This window comes from Cryptomeria japonica, chromosome 10 (assembly GCF_030272615.1).
Source record: "Cryptomeria japonica chromosome 10, Sugi_1.0, whole genome shotgun sequence".
NCBI classification, from domain to species: domain Eukaryota; kingdom Viridiplantae; phylum Streptophyta; class Pinopsida; order Cupressales; family Cupressaceae; genus Cryptomeria; species Cryptomeria japonica.
In genome coordinates this window covers 501,997,536-502,013,821 of record NC_081414.1, presented here as the reverse complement: position 1 = coordinate 502,013,821, position 16,286 = coordinate 501,997,536, and the positions used below count along the sequence as shown (strand labels likewise).

Sequence of the window (16,286 nt, the reverse complement as noted above, 5' to 3'; positions counted from 1 at the left end):
ATTCGCACAAGTATTTAGGCCGAAAAGTTCAAAAGCTTAAGTTTGCATTTTAAGCTATTGAGCCGAAAATCATCATTTAGCCGAAAACTTCAAAGAGTTTAAATGTACAAGGCCGACTTTGCCAAAACGCATAAAGGACCGAGTTTGCAGAATATAAGCACCGAAAATCCAGGAGAAGGTCTTTTAAAGATGTCTCGCGTATCAATCAAGAAGGCCGAACTTTGTAAGTATCATGCCTTTGTAGCTCAATCCTAAGTCCGAGTTTGTGAATACCATTTCCTAAGCCGAAAACTAATGAAAGGAAAAATCGTAAATTTTGCCAATGAATCTAAAATGAAAGAAAACGTCCGAAGACCTCTCAAATTGCCCAATAGACCCGAAAATCATGAAAGAATAGGGGGAAACAAGTGCAGATTATTGTGTTGAATGGTATGTCAAGTGAAAGGGTTTAGGTTATGATCAATGTACGTGGGAACTAGAAAGTACAGACATCCTAACTTCAAATTCAGCTAAGGATCTAATGATGGCATTTGAAATTCGCTCAGAGGAAGCATAACATCTCTCAACTTGCCTAAAGGCCCCAAAATCCGAAAGAGAAGGCGAAAACATTTAAACTTAACATCTTGCAGTTTACCTCTCGGGCCTAAATTTCGTTAAGATGGAGAGCGAGTCAAGATGAAGGATCGGATTTCACGTTCGAAGAGAGACATTTAAAAGATAAATCTCACAAAGAGCTTCTCAAGCCCAAACTTCACCTAGACGTAGCCCGACATCGCATAAAATTTAATATTTGTCAAATTAATTTAATTAATTTTTCAAATTGATTGATTAAAGGTGAAATTTATTATTTGTAGGACGTCGTCGGAAAGAACCAAGAGAAGCCTGAAATGCAAATCGAAGAAGGATCGCGATCGAAGCTGGACGCAAAGATGTAAGAACGCGCTGCGGACCGCGAGATCAAAACCAAGCATTGGGATGCGCTCCACTACTTGAACCACACGTTGAAGTCCACCACCGAGACCAAAGACCGAACAACATTCAGAATGATACGAAATTATGCATTCTCAAAAAAAATGCACAGTTGGATTTAATTCCAGAAATTCAGTTTTAAAAACTGAAATTGTTTATTGTAAAGAGCTGCTTGTGGGCCCCATTGAAGATTTTTTAAAACAAGGGGACACAGGTCAGTTATGTTCAACTATCGGATAGACCTAAATTAAAGACAAATAGTGGTAGGCAGTTGAGATAGTGGTTGGGGAGATAGCTAAAAATCGAGTGGGCATGGGTTAAAGCTGCCACCTTCTAGAAGGCAGATTGCAGCCCTTGGATGTAGTCAAGCCTGGGCACCGGTTCAAATTGTAAATTATATAAAGGTAGGGGCATTTCTCTTGTAAAGGGTTAGATAGTTAGACTCTAGTTAGAGATTGTTAGATTTTTAGGCAGTTAGGCTGTTAGATTTCTGTTAGAATAGGTTAGAGTTTTGTAGAAAGTTAGATTTTAGCAGTAGCGTGGAGATGCTGCAGAAATTGTTGTAATGGCAGCTGAAGCAAATATATGAACATTGAAATATGGTGTTTATTGTCTTTGTTTTCTTTTGTTTGCATGGTTTCTTTCAACATTTTAGATAGACCTTTCTTTTGGGTGTGCAGGTATTTGATGGATTCAGGCTCATACCATTGAGGAGATACTGATTGTATATTCTTGTGTATGATTAGTCTGAGCATTTAATTGCATTTAGTTCAATTGTAGGTGTCCGTCTGAGCTGCGCCAGATATGGGTGGTTAGCCATGCATTTGCAGTCTGAAAAATCTTTCAAGTCCCTTTGAAGATTGCACTGTTCCTGCAAGGTTGTGAGTCATTCTAGCCAAGCAGGGATTGGTTGTGTTGAATCCGTCTACCCGCATACCAGTCTTGTTAGTTTTACGTCTCCTGACCCTTCTCTTTTTCTTTCATTTCCCAGTTTGAGAATCACAACAAACTAGCTTGTTGCAAAACGTAAGGCCCCTTGTGCTCCCATCAAAACACATCGACCGTTGAGTTATCCCGCAGTGAAGAACAGACATTTGGAACCTTTAGGTTGTCCCCTTTGATTGATTAAAAACACCATTACGACTTCCTTATACAAGAGAGGATAGGATAGTCGGCGAGACTATTCTATTCTCCGTTGGTTGGATAGAATTGTAGCAATGCGACTTTCGCCATGTCAACAAAATTGGCGCTAGAAGGAGGGCCCCTGTTAGGTTCCTTGTAGCAAGTCAGTCCATTGAGCCAATTTAAATGCTATATTTGGGATATGCAAGATCTCTGTTAAACCAAAAAATCCAAAAAAATCACAAAATTTGAAAATACCAAAATATTTCTGAGTCAAAATGTATGGTTAGTCGCTTCATGAGGACAGTCCACAGTCCGACATTTTCCAAATTCAGCAAAGGCTGAGTCTGCAGTTGTATGACAGTCAGCTGTCTGAATTCACATCGGTAGCTCACTGCAGGATTCATGGCACAACTGAGCACGATGAGTTGAGTTGCTTGACGTTTCTGTCAGAGTTGAGTTGGCATTGCAGGGGCAAATATTTTTCTGGGATATCCCTAAACCAGAGAAGCTAGCACAGTCAGATATCCCTAGTCCTCTATCTAGCACTTATGAGTTTACAAGATTTAAGGATCGGATTGAGGACCAGTTTGGTCTCGATGAGTTGTGCTTGGAGAACGTGCTGTCACCTTGGTGGTGCAGAATTCATTGCACCCCACATTCGGAATTTACTTGCTCGCTATGCATGGAGGCAGTCAGTCAAGTTAAAGCCCAATATGGACTGCCGGAAGAACCAAAAGAGCCCATCACCATCAAAGTGTGGAGTGCTTACCTTGCTGCAAACGAATATAGACGAATGCAAAATCAATGCAGTGCCACACTCCCCAATGATGAAAGGATGGAGTTACCAATTGTTGAGCAAGATGAACCAGTCAATCAGATTATGCCAGCATATGACTTTGTTGTCCTTGCACCAAAAGAAGATGTGACAGCAGGTGACTATGTTGTCCTTGCATTTGAAGAGGACAATCCAGTGAGCTCCATAGATCAGCCCGACGCTGAAGAGCAGTTTGCAGTAGCCCTGCCAATGGATGATGCAGTCCAAGAGTCCGTCAAGGACATTTTTAAGGATCAATCGATCAAGGAGTCCTTGCTGTTTGAAGACATGCTGACAGAGGTGTATAAAGACACATTGTTCATACAATCTGAAGATGCACCGACAGATGATGCACCCCTCTTTCTTGAGTTTGAGTTTGGTTTTGAGATCGATTTTCAGCCTGTACCACCTGACAAATAATTTGATGCTGATTTGCATGAGCCGGATGCAAGTGAGATGTTGCACCACCAGTTGCGACCTCCTGAAGCAACTGAAGACTCCCAACCTCATGACACCCCGCATGACTCAGAAACACATCAGGTTGTTTCTTTCCCTCCTACTGTTAATCTTGAAAATGTTCAGTTTAATTTTGAATATTCTGGGAAAACAACTTGTAAATGGATTAACCACGGACCTAATGAACTCCCTCAATTGTTAATACTGCTCGATGTTCTGGTTAAACCTGAGAGTGGCCAACTGAAAATTTTCTTTTCAGAATACAAATTCAAACAAGCCAAGCTGAGAACTGTTCCCACTGCCCTGTTACTGCTGCACATACTGAGAAATCACCTTGGGTCGGGAACGCATGCATACAGTCTACATTTTGTACAGTCCGACTCTTCTTGTACATAGTTAGTTTAGGTTTTTGTTTTTCAGTTTTAGAGTAGTTTTCTGTTTTTAGCTTAGTTTCCCTGTTTTTCCGCTTTAGTTAGTTTGCTTTCCATAGCGTAGGTGTCCTTTCGGAAGGGGTTTTATCCCTGTCAATTTTTGTGAGGGGTATGTTTGCTTTTCCCAGCATTGGTGTGAAGTCAGGAAGTTTTTCCAGCTCATTTCTTGGATACCGACTTTGGTAGAGCACCTAATTGACAGTTGTCCCCGTAGTCAGCTCATTTGGTCTAAACGCTTAGTCATTTAAAAAATTTAGTTGTTTACTGCGTCTTGTCACCAACATTGTGATCACTGCACATTTAAATGCTTAAAATCGCTTAAGTATGTTGTTTTGTCAAAGGGAATTCATTGCAAGTAAAAATCTGAAGCTCTGCTTCAGCGATCACTGTAACGCTCAATCCCACGTAGGCTTCACTGCTTGCCAGCCAAAGTGACCAAAGTGAAAATCCAAAGAAAAAATCCAAAGAAAAGAAATTGAAAAGCAAAGAAATATCAAACTGCTTGGCTTTGGGAGTGCAGACACCTATGTTGGTATTCAAAAAAGAAAATTTATCGGAAATAGAGCAATCTTTGTGAGCTTACAAGTGATAACCTCGTCGGGGCTATAGACGCCCGCTGGCAGCGAGGCAATATCCAGGTTGCTTTTGAAGTTAGACTCGTCCCACATACCTTGTCTTGATTGAACAATGATATCTCAACTTTCTCTAACCTGGAATGAACTTCACTACACACACTTGAAATTCAAGGTTGGTGACTTGATTCAGTTTGCGACCTCATTTTTATTTTGAGTATGTCTTTTGTCATTTGGGTTGTTTTGTGGGGTATAAACCAGAGATTCTGGGGTTCGATCCGGATAGTCATCCTTGAAATGTTCAGGAACATTTCCCAGCCACTCGCCATTTGTTGCGCGTTATGCACACCTTGCCCCGTCCTTGACGGAGACCCCCTCTCATTCTACCCTCATGCGAGAAGTGATTCATTCTGTAATTCGAAGACATAGTGAGTTCCAACCCTTCAATCCTGAAAGCAAAATTCGTGAATTTCATGCGAAGCCTGAGTTTTTAAGGGTAAATTTGCCCGTCGTAGGTTCTGAGAAAAGGGACAAAGTTGTGATCCGCAAAATGCCTTGCAAACCCGTAGAATGCCCCGTAGTGACGAAGTCACAAATTGGAGAAAAGACCCGAATTCGCAAAGACTCTTAAGTGTCCAGTCTCGCGAAATCACCAATCACTCGAAAATCATTCAATCTCCAAACTCGCATAAATCCTTCATAAGGCCCAATTTTATCAAAGGAGGATGTTGGGAGGATTTGGTGGTTTTGCCGAATTTGCAAATTGTCCAATGATCCGAAAAAAGGTTCTAAGTTGCATTTTAAACTTACAAGCCGAAAATGCAGTGAAAGCTAAAATTGCGTCAAAGTCGTCTTTTATACCGAGAAACCCTCTAGAATCCAAGTTGCGCGAAATCTCTTGTTTGCCAAAAAAGATGAAATGAAGGGTAAATCTTGCAAATTTCTTCTGGCCGAAAAACCACTTAAACTCTCAAAATCGACCAGTAAGCCAAAAAGACAGAGGAAAGTCGCGGAAATGGGAAGCAAACTGAAAATCGCGCCATATAGCCAAAAATGCCGAAAATGATCAGAAGGTTACATCACACTAACAAACCAAAGAAGGACCGAAACTCTGCAAACACCTCACTTGCCCGAAGAAACTAAGAAGATAAATCGCGCAATATACCTAAAAGTCGCGAATAATCCTTCATTTGGCCGAAAAACATTAAAGAGAGATGAATTCACACAAGATACGTATTTAGGCCGAAAAGTTCAAAAGCCTAAGTTCGCATTTTAAGCTATTGAGCCGAAAATCATCATTTAGCCGAAAACTTCAAAGAGTTCAAATGTACAAGGTCGACTTTGCCAAAACGCATAAAGGACCGAGTTTGCAGAATAGTGATAAGCACCGAAAATCCAGGAGGTCTTTTAAAGATGTCTCGTGTATCAATCAAAAAGGCCGAACTTTGTAAGTATCACGCCTTTGTAGCTCAATCCTAAGTCCGAGTTTGCCAATACCATTTTCTAAGCCGAAAACTAATGAAAGGAAAAATTGTAAATTCCGCCCATGAATCTAAAATGAAAGAAAACGTCCGGAGATCTCTCAAATCGCTCAATAGACCAGAAAATCATGAAAGAATAGGGGGAAACAAGTGGAAATTATTGTGTTGAATGGTATGTCAAGTGAAAGGGTTTAGGTTATGATCAATGTATGTGGGAACTAGAAAGTACAAACATCCTAACTTCAAATTCAGAAAGGATCTAATGAGGGCATTTGAAATTCGCTTAGAGGAAGCACAACATCTCTCAACTTGCCTAAAGGCCCCGAAATTTGAAAGAGAAGGCGGAAACATTTAAACTTAACATCTTGCAGTTTACTTCTCAGGCCTAAATTTCGTCTAAGTTGGAGAGCGAATCAAGACGAAGGATTGGATATCACGTTCGAAGAGAGACGTTTAACTTTAAAAGATACATCTCACAAAGAGCTTCTCAAGGCCAAACTTCACTGAGATGTAGCCTGACATCGCATAAAATTTAATATTTGTCAAATTAATTTAACTAATTTTTCAAATTGATTGATTAAAGGTGAAATTTATTATTTGCAGGACGTCGTCGGAAAGAACCAGGAGAAACCCTAAAACGCAAATCGAAGAAGGATCGCGATCAAAGATCGAAGCGAAGATGCAAGAATGTGTTGCGGACCGCGAGATCAAAACCAAGCATTGGGATGCACCCCACTACTTGAACCACAAGCTGAAGTCCACCATCGAGACCAAAGACCGAAGAACATTCAGAATGCTACCAAATTATGCATTCTCAGAAAAAAATGCACAACTGGATTTAATTCTAGAAATTCAATTTTAAAAACTGAAATTGTTTATTGTAAAGAGCTGCCTGTGGGCCCCGTTGAAGATATTTTAAAACAAGGTGACACAGGTCAGTTATGTTCAACTGCCGGATAGACCTAAATTAAAGCCAAATAGTGGTAGGCAGTTGAGATAGTGGTTGGGGAGATAGCTGAAAATTGAGTGGGCATGGGTTAAAGCTGCCAACTTCTAGAAGGCAGATTGCAGCCCTTGGATGCAGTCAATCCTGAGCACCGGTTCAAATTGTAAATTCTATAAAAGGCAGGGGCATTTCTCTTGTAAAGGGTTAGATAGTTAGACTCTAGTTAGAGATTGTTAGATTTTTAGGCAAATAGGCTGTTAGATTTCAGTTAGAATAGGTTAGAGTTTTGTAGAAAGTTAGATTTTAGCTGTAGCATGGAGATGCTGCAAAAATTGTTGTAATGGCAGCTGAAGAAAATATATGAACATTGAAATATGGTGTTTATTGTCTTTGTTTTCTTTTGTTTGCATGGTTTCTTTCAGCATTTTAGATAGATCTTTCATTTGGGTGTGTAGGTATTTGATGAATTCAGGCTCATACCATTGAGGAGATAATGATTGTATGTCCATGTGTATGGTTAGTCTGAGCATTTAATTGTGTTTAGTTCAATTGCAGGTGCCCGTCTGAGCTGCGCCAGAATTGGGTGCTTAGCCATGCATTTGTAGTCTGAAAATCTTCCAAGTCCTTTTGAAGATTGCACCGTTCTTGCAAGGTTGTGAGTCATTCTGGCCAAGCAGGGATTGGTTGTGTTGAATCCGTCTACCCGCATACCAGTCTTGTTAGTTTTAGGTCTCCTAACCCTTATTTTTTTCTTTCATTTCCCAGTCTGAGAATCGCAGCAAACTAGCTATTTGCAAAACGTAAGGCCCCTTGTGCTCCCAGCAAAACACATCGACTGTTGAGTTATCCCGCAGTTAAGAATTGACATTTGGAACCTTGATGTTGTCCCCTTTGATCGATTAAAAACAACATTAGGGTTTCCTTATACAAGAGAGGATGGGATACTCGACGAGACTATTCTATTCTGCATTGGCCGGATAGAGTTGCAGCGATGCGACTTTTGCCACATCAACAATACCCTTGATAGTTATGAGTTGGATCGTTTTGTGGCAGCTGTCTTTTCAAGTTTTTCACTTATTATTCTTTGCCAACAATCTCGTGAGAACTATTGTTGCCTAGAAACATCTCAACACCACTATATGTTTTGTAACGTGAGAACTATTGTTGCCAAGAAACATCTGAAAACGACTATATGCTTTGTAATGTGAGAACCACACCTTGTGAGGAGTCGTGGTATTAGGCACTTGAATCAATCAGCCATGAGCCATCACTAGCAATGTTAGCACTTATAAATAAAGCATCACAAATAACATCATTAGAGGATTTGTCAGCAGAGGAGTCATCACCTCTATGCTTTTTTAATTTTGCACTCCTAAAATGAGTCCATTTCCCATAGTTTAACATTTTAGTTTAATCTTGCGGTGGTCTTTTATATCTACCTCTAGATTTTGTCCTTTTCTTATCCCCCTTTTTCTTGGCTTTACCTTGAACGTGCAATGCATACTTGGAACCCTCATTCATGGTTTTCCTTTTCATTTCTTTGCTTAGCAAAGCAACAACAAGAATATCCATCCTATGCTCTATAGCATCGCCACTAATTGCAACAATTAGATTTTGTCAAAGTTTAGATAAAGAGAATTAAAATTATACATTTATCCTCTTCTTCCAATTTAACACGAATATAACTTTGCAGAATCAAAGATCAAATTGAAGGCATTTAAATGGTAAAAACCTTAGTCTCCTTTATTTTCAATGAATAAAGTTTTGTTTTTCAAATACTACTAATAAATTTCCTGTTTAATTCTAAATTCTATATATCTTGCTTTGCACTTGTTTGTCTCAAAAGCTCTTGCATGCGTGATAACTTATCTAGATCTTCATCTAGATGGTTGTTCAACGGGATTCAACCAAGTCCCTGGATTAGTGATGTTAGATCAGTTCATTTTCATCTTGCATGACATATTGAATGTGACTGGAGTACTTGATCCTCAACATCAAATCTTGAGATCCATCAAATTAATTACCATCTTGTTTCAAAGTGGCCAAAACAATGCAAGAGGTGACACACACAATCATCAAGTGTGAAATTGAAGCACTCATGGATTAGTGGAGATATTTGTTCAACCAATTTATAGAAGTCCATGAATGGGTGGTTCCATCTACCTCATCATCAGGTAGAGCTTTTGGTAGTCGAGTCCCCTTAGGTTTCAAGTATATGTAGACATTCCTATGTGTGAGGGTTAGATTAATGCCATGTTATAGATAACTAGCTAGATTGGTTAGAATCATACTTTTCCATGAATGACTTCTCTGATGAAGGTTTTTTTTATTAAAGATTGCACTATTGAAAGTCTCTTCATCTATCAAGAATGGTGGCAAGCCCATGCGCTTTGGGAGGACTAGGCAAATGACAAATCTAAGTTGACTTGGGAACAATTCTGGGAAGCCTTCAATGATGAATATGATTCTGAAGATGTCTGTTGATTGCTACCTGTAGCATGTAAAATCCCTGATTGGACCTTTCACCCAAAATTGTATTTTTTTCAGAATGGAGTATAAGGACGTTACTTGTTCAAGGGTTTGCATTAACTGTTCTGTCTAGTTTTCATTGCAATTATTTTCTGATCTTTATTTTAATGCATTTAAGAAGAAATATACTTTCGACTATCTGTTTTTCTAAACTGAAACTGATTGCAGAGAATACTAAACAATTGCCTTCATACATGTAAATTCATAAACCATGATTGACTTCTCTATTAAGTCTGATATACATTAAGAATATACATTAAGAATTAATGACAGAGACAGATTACAGTTTATCACAGACTGGAAACAATTGCAGACCTCATAAGAGAAAGAGAATACAATTTTAATTTGTAGTATCTCCCTTCATATTCACCCAGCAGAGTTGACTCAGCCTCATAAGTTCCTATATGCCTGAAGATGGTTAAAAAACCCTCACGCCCAGCAGGAAAATTATTTTCTCATCCAATAATCAACCACCCGGCACAGGAAAAGGCTCACGCCCAATCTAGAAGGCAAAGTGCTTAGGGAAAGGGGATGTAATGTCACTGATCTCTCCTCCCAAAATGTCCAGATCTCTTATCAAACAAAATGCCCTGCTAACTTCCTTCTTGGTGTCCAACAATCAGGTCGACCACACAGGAAATGCTCCACACACCAGCATTATATCTTCCAGTTTGTTTTAAAGGAGGTTGCCTAGCACTTATTACTCACAAGCATCTGACACGTCCCAGCATATGGAAATCGCCCAAAAATGGTATAATATGAAACACATGACTTAGAACAGTCTCATGCCTCAGCATAACTATGTCTGCAGTCGCCCAACCAATACATTCTTGAGATTCTTCAATTAATATGAAATTTATATAATATCTTCCTTCTTGGTGTCTAACTTCTTCATGGTATCATAAATTTGTCTTCAATAAAGACTTTACAAATTTCCTTTATTCGTTCTTTGTCAAAAATTTGTGAGAAATCTGAATGACCTCTCCAACAACTAGTTAGGGTAGATAGTTTCACTACCGAAACTAGTATCCCTTAGGGTTTGCGTCCCAGGGTTTGGCTCCACAAGAAGCTCTCCAAAATTCAATCAGAAGAAATAATCCAAGCATAGTGAAAATCAGCTCCAAAACATCTTTTATCCAACCTGTAGAACATTTTTGTAAACTTTTCCAATTTCCATCTTAAAATAATTCATTCAAGTTTTGAGAATAAAGTGACTTTATTATTCCCCTTTTAATATTTCACTTAAGTCACTTTATAGCACTTTATTAAATTGATTAAATAACATTACCCTTAAAATGTACTTTATCGGATAATATTAAATAATTAATTTAACTTATTTCCTTACTGCCAACTTTAGCCTACTGGAATAAGATAGGCTAAATAGTCTCCTGGGCTAGTCCTTGGAAGGGGACATTACATAGCAGGCACAATTGTAGTAAAGATATGACTATTTAGTCCAAGCCTACGCTAATGCCTTTCTTGAGCTGTATGCAAGGCTGGGCTCATTTGAGTCAGAGTAGCATTGAGTCCACTCGTACTATTGCAGCCAATAACCAACTATTCAATCTAGACTGGAGTTGATCAAAGCCAAGATGATTAGAGAAGTCTATAGGTATGTGGTAATCTTTGATGAGTTCAAGTAGGCAATAACCAACATGCCAAAGAAGACATTGCCTTTGGGCAAGAACAAACTATCCAATGCACTTAAGTGTTGCAACAGGTTCTAATCATTCCAATGGTGAGTGCCATGCTTAAAAGAGTCTGCTTGCAAGGGCTAGAATAGACGATTATGATGTCAAGTCCTTAGATGGAATTATGGACACATATCTCAGTGTCCTAGTCGACATTGCTAAAGATGTTGAGGTAGAATTCTATTCCATTGACAAACGCATGGGCAAAAGTGCAGCAATTGGAATTCAGGATCAATGGTGGCAGCATGAAGAATTTGATTTCTTTAAAAACTGTCAAGTGGTTGAATTTGCCAACAATGCTCCATCCACAAACTTGGTTTACTGCATGCAACAATCGAAGTATACTTGTTACTCTCTAGTACTGTTTTTCACATGTCATTTATCTTTTAGGAAGAGATAGTTTGTGATGTGGTGCCAATAAAGTTTCTAATGTACTTGTTGGATATCCATATATTTATAGTCACAAGTGTGTACAATGCCTATCCACACAACATAGTTGTAACAGTGGGTAGTAAGAGATACTAAATTATTGAAGTGATTTCATGTTCAATACATGCTGTGCTAACCCAAACAAAAATTGTGCCATACAACTATACATACTCAGCTTTCTGCCCCTTACCTTCAACTGAAGAATGATCTTTTGTGGCAAAGATAGTTCAAATTTTGGAAGCCATGTCTACATAAAACTATTCTATGCACCTATAAAGAGTAGTAAAAAAGGGCCAGATCCGAAAACAAACCAAATGGTTCATTGATAAGCAGCTAATTGTCAAGACTCTGCACCTGCTTCCTGAACTTAACACAGTTGGGACTATTGCCACTGGAGGAGCCCTGATTGATTTGGGTGGATACATAACCACAAAATTTTCAAGTTAGAGAGTTTTCATTTTTTAGTTTCGATTCATGCTTATCTTTTGTGATTTAGTTATCATTTTAATGAAACTAGTTATTCTTAAGCTTTGTGTCTTTTATTTTATTGATCCATGGCAACTTCGTCTGAGAGAAAATATCGATAGCTTTTCCAATAATTGCAACTAATGTCCCCACTTAACATATTTACATGCCTATACTAGCTTGTTAAAAATAATTACCCTATTTCCTGGTTTGAGTTAGTGTTTGCTGAACTATGTTTGCATCTTCTGCTAAAAAAAAATAGTATGCTAACATCAGCAATAACCTGATATTTAGGGGTTATGTTTGGTATTGTAGAATCTATGGGAGGAATGATTTTGTGTAATGCTTTTATTTTTTGTACATCTCAAAGTTCTTATTTTTCTTGTGTATATGAAGGACCAAAGCAAGGAAATGCATACAAAGCACTTTTGCTGGATGCTGGAGGGACACTTTTGCAAATGGTGCAGCCTGTTGAAGAGACGTATGCAATAGTTGGATCAAAACATGGTAGTATAGTTTTATTAGTTAGAAGTTATAGAAATCAAACTATTTGTAGCATCTACATGTATTTTATTCTACCTAGTAGTTGGTTCCTTATTATTACAATACAATTTGCTTTAAAGTTTTAACATATCGAGTTTTCTTCCTGCAAGTGCCTTTACCATTTGTAAATTAAATGAAACTTATATGCCTTGATATAACTAAAAGTTTATAACCCAGAAATCCTTTCAATAGAAATTTTAAAATGTGACCCCTGTGGATTATATTGGTGTCATACACTTTGACTGCAAATTATACCCTAGTTTGTATAAATAATATTTATAAATACTGCTAGTTCTAGAATCTCATGAGTATGGCCAATTTTGAGATGTCTAATATTAGGGCTGTATTTGTGTGGAAACTTGAAGTATAGCTGGAGAGTCTAGAATGCATTCATACATCTTTTTTTGGTCACAATTTAAAAAAAATATAAAACTAGCTTTATTCCGTTAAGCAAGAGAACTAGAAAGCATGGAGTTTTGGCTCCTGAATCTGAAGGATTTCTCAAGGCGGGCAGCATTTCCAGTCCACCAAAATATAATTCCAGACCATAATAATTCAAACAAGTCAAATTACAGAGAATTAATTTTAAAAGAGAGTGCTATTTCTGTTACTAAAAGTAACAAAAAAAAAACTTCCATGTCCACGGGGTTGGAAATTAGAATGTCTACTCCAGAAAAAATCCAACACAGAGCCATGTAAGTCAATTCCAGCAGATCACTAACAATCTGAAGATGATCATCTCTTCATAAACCAGTACCATCACTCTTGTAAATAAGCTATTTTACCTTGTTAATATGAGGAATAGGATCCCTCCTATTATCCCAAACAAGAAGCATTTAGCTAGGATGATGCCCAACTACAAGAGCCACACAGTTGGCAATTTCTGTTCTATATCTTTCTTATTAACTCTATCAGTACCCTCATCCACTATTTGTTTAATTGCATTAAATATATCAAGGATTGGATGTCGTGCCCAAGGCTCGATTGCATGCAACTTCTCTATAAGAGTCAACAGAGTTGTGACATCTGCCTCATCTCATTCAACTTCCATCGATGAGTTTCTAGGGTTTGAATTTTTTTTTCCTTTGCCCTTGCAGTTTTCTACACCTATATAAGAATGCTCATGAGCCACCTTCACTTTTATCAAATTTCTAAGTTGATATTTTCTAGAGTATAGGTCCTTAAGATATTTTTGTTTGTCCACAGAAACTCTAACAGATCAATCCTTTTTTTCTATGATGCTCAGAATAATATTTCAATATTAATTGGTTTGTGGTCCACTCACTGATCCAGATTGACCTCTTCCACTAAAAATCTGAAAAGAGATTCTGAGCAACAGAATAAGCAAAATGAAAATGCTCATCTTCAGAGGAAATAAAGTTTGAGTATATCCCTACTATGTAGGGACGTATGATAAAGTTTACTGATCAATTGAGGTTTATAAAAATAATATTATAATAGTCATGTAGAGATGAAGAACAAAACTAGCAAAGAGCTTTAAAAGTTGCATTTGATACCCAAATTTACAGTGAACTAGCAGGTCCAAAACACAAGGCAAAATACCCAAAGACTATAATTGACAAATGTTGAGTTTAGTACAGATATTGAAAAAATCAATTCAGAATGAATTAAAACAAACAATATTTTGTAAATAGGGAATTTGCTCAAAAGAAGTTTGTGAATTCCTGAGAAAAAATGCTATTTATAATTCAAGAACGAGATTATAATGATAAGGGTGCCATTAATTGAAAGATGCCAAGGTTATAGTTAAGTAATGAAAGAAGACGACTGTACACTGGAAAAACCAGTAAATGTTGTTTGAAGTGTCAAATGGAAGGTCACAAAGGGGAAGACTGTAAATTGTAATGCCCCCATTTTTGGGTTCTCTAGCAATGCAGTTGGCTCTGACCTTCTTGATGAGTGTCGGCCTTGTCAGAGGGGTTACTTGATGATGCCACTGAGCTCAGTTAGTCTTGAGAACACTTATGCCACTTTCTAAAGTGAATTTTGGCTCCTTGTGTGATCTCCAAGAATTTTGGAGAGAGTGTCTATTTATAATAAGTCACTTGGTTGGCTTTGTTTCTCAATGTTCATTATTGGTTATTTACTGTTACAATTGATAAATTAAATACAAGAAACAATAATGTACATGACAATGCATACCAGACATAGCAGTAAAATATATCTTTATTCGCACATACAATTATTATAGAGAAGAAGACAAGAGATGGTTGGCCAAGGATTACAACAGATCCAACTATACTGTACTACCTTCCTTGGTGGTACACAACATATTTAAAGGACTCGACAGTTGTCGAGAGGTATACAACCGTCAACGAATCGACACATTAACTACTCAAGAGTGACAACCCACTTAATACAAACAATTAATACATTGGCAGATAACAAATATTATCAAATATAACCATAGGCATTTTACGCTGACTACATCATCCCTCCCAAAAGAAAAAGTCGTCTTCCAGATGACAAGTAAACATCAAGTAATATCTGGAAAGACTAATGACAAGAATGTAGGCAATGACTTGTATAGGACAACCCCAACTTGTAGTGCACTTGTCAAATCAAATAGGGGTTTGGGGGCAACAACTCCAACGGGGTCAACGGGCAGTGCCCCTTGCGGGGTCAAGGGTCAACACCCTGTTGACGTGGCTAAAATCATTGAAATACGACTCTCTTCGGCCAACGCAAAATAGAATGATCTCACTGAGTATCCTGTCCTCTATTTAGATACGGAAATCCCTAATGCTATTTTAAATTGATCAATGGTAGATGACCTCAAGGTTTCAGTTGTCAGGTCTTGACTGCGAGATAACTCAGCGATCGATGTGTTTTGTTGGGAGCACAAGGGGTCTTACGATTTGCAACAAGATGGTCTGCTGCGATTTTCAGATTGCGAAATAAAATCAAAAGGGAAGGGTTCAGGAAGCCTAAGGACAAGGAAGATAACAGCTGATGTAGCGGGTAGACAGATTTCGATAAACCAATTCTTGTTTTGCTAGAGACACCCTCACAACTAGACAAGAACGGTGCAAACTCCAAGTGATGAAGGATTTTCAGACCGGAGACACTCGTTTTAGGCACCCAATTCTGGCGCAGTCTAAATACGAACACCTGCAGTTGAACTAAGCACAGTTTGGGTTCAGACTAACCATGCACGGTGACCTACAATCAACAGACTCCCAATGGTATGAACCAGAAATGCATCAAATACCCCTCTACACTTCACCATTAAAATCCCTGCACTCTAAAATTAACTAGCTAAACGAAACCATGCAAACAAATTGAAAACAAGATGATAAACACCAAATCAATGTCTATATATTGATTTCAGCTGCCTATTACAACAGTTTCTGCAACATCTCTATGCTACTACTAAAATCTAACCTATTCTAATTCTAAATCCCACTACAAAACTCTAACAACCAAAATTCTAACCCTCTACAATGAGAGGCATCCTGCCTTTTATAGATTTACAATTTGAACCAGTGGCCAAGATGGACTGCATCCAAGGGCTGCAATTTGCCTTCCAGAAGCTAGCAGCTTTAACCCATGCCTATTAAACTCTTAGTCATCCACCCAACCAGCCTATTAAACTCTCAGTCATCCACCCAACCACTATCTCAACTGCCTACCACTATTTGGCTTTAATTTAGGTCTATTTGGTAGTTGAACATAACTAACCTGTGTCCCCTCTGTTTTAAAATATCTTGAGTGGGGCCCACAAGCAGTTTTACAATAATACAGTTTCAGTTTTCAGAAACTGAACTTTTGGAATTAAATCTAGCTGTGTATTTCTCGAGAGTGCATAGACTTG

The 16,286-nt window shown here is 38.1% G+C and overlaps 1 protein-coding gene across 1 annotated transcript in view; it reads left to right on the top strand.

Moving 5' to 3' along the window:
- Positions 1-16,286, top strand: part of LOC131859552 (uncharacterized) — a 247,870-nt gene that overhangs the window by 43,802 nt on the left and 187,782 nt on the right. The window contains exon 2 of the mRNA XM_059213460.1: positions 12,305-12,415. Within this exon, the coding sequence (XP_059069443.1) occupies positions 12,305-12,415 (111 nt within the window). The remainder of the gene's footprint in view (positions 1-12,304; positions 12,416-16,286) is intronic.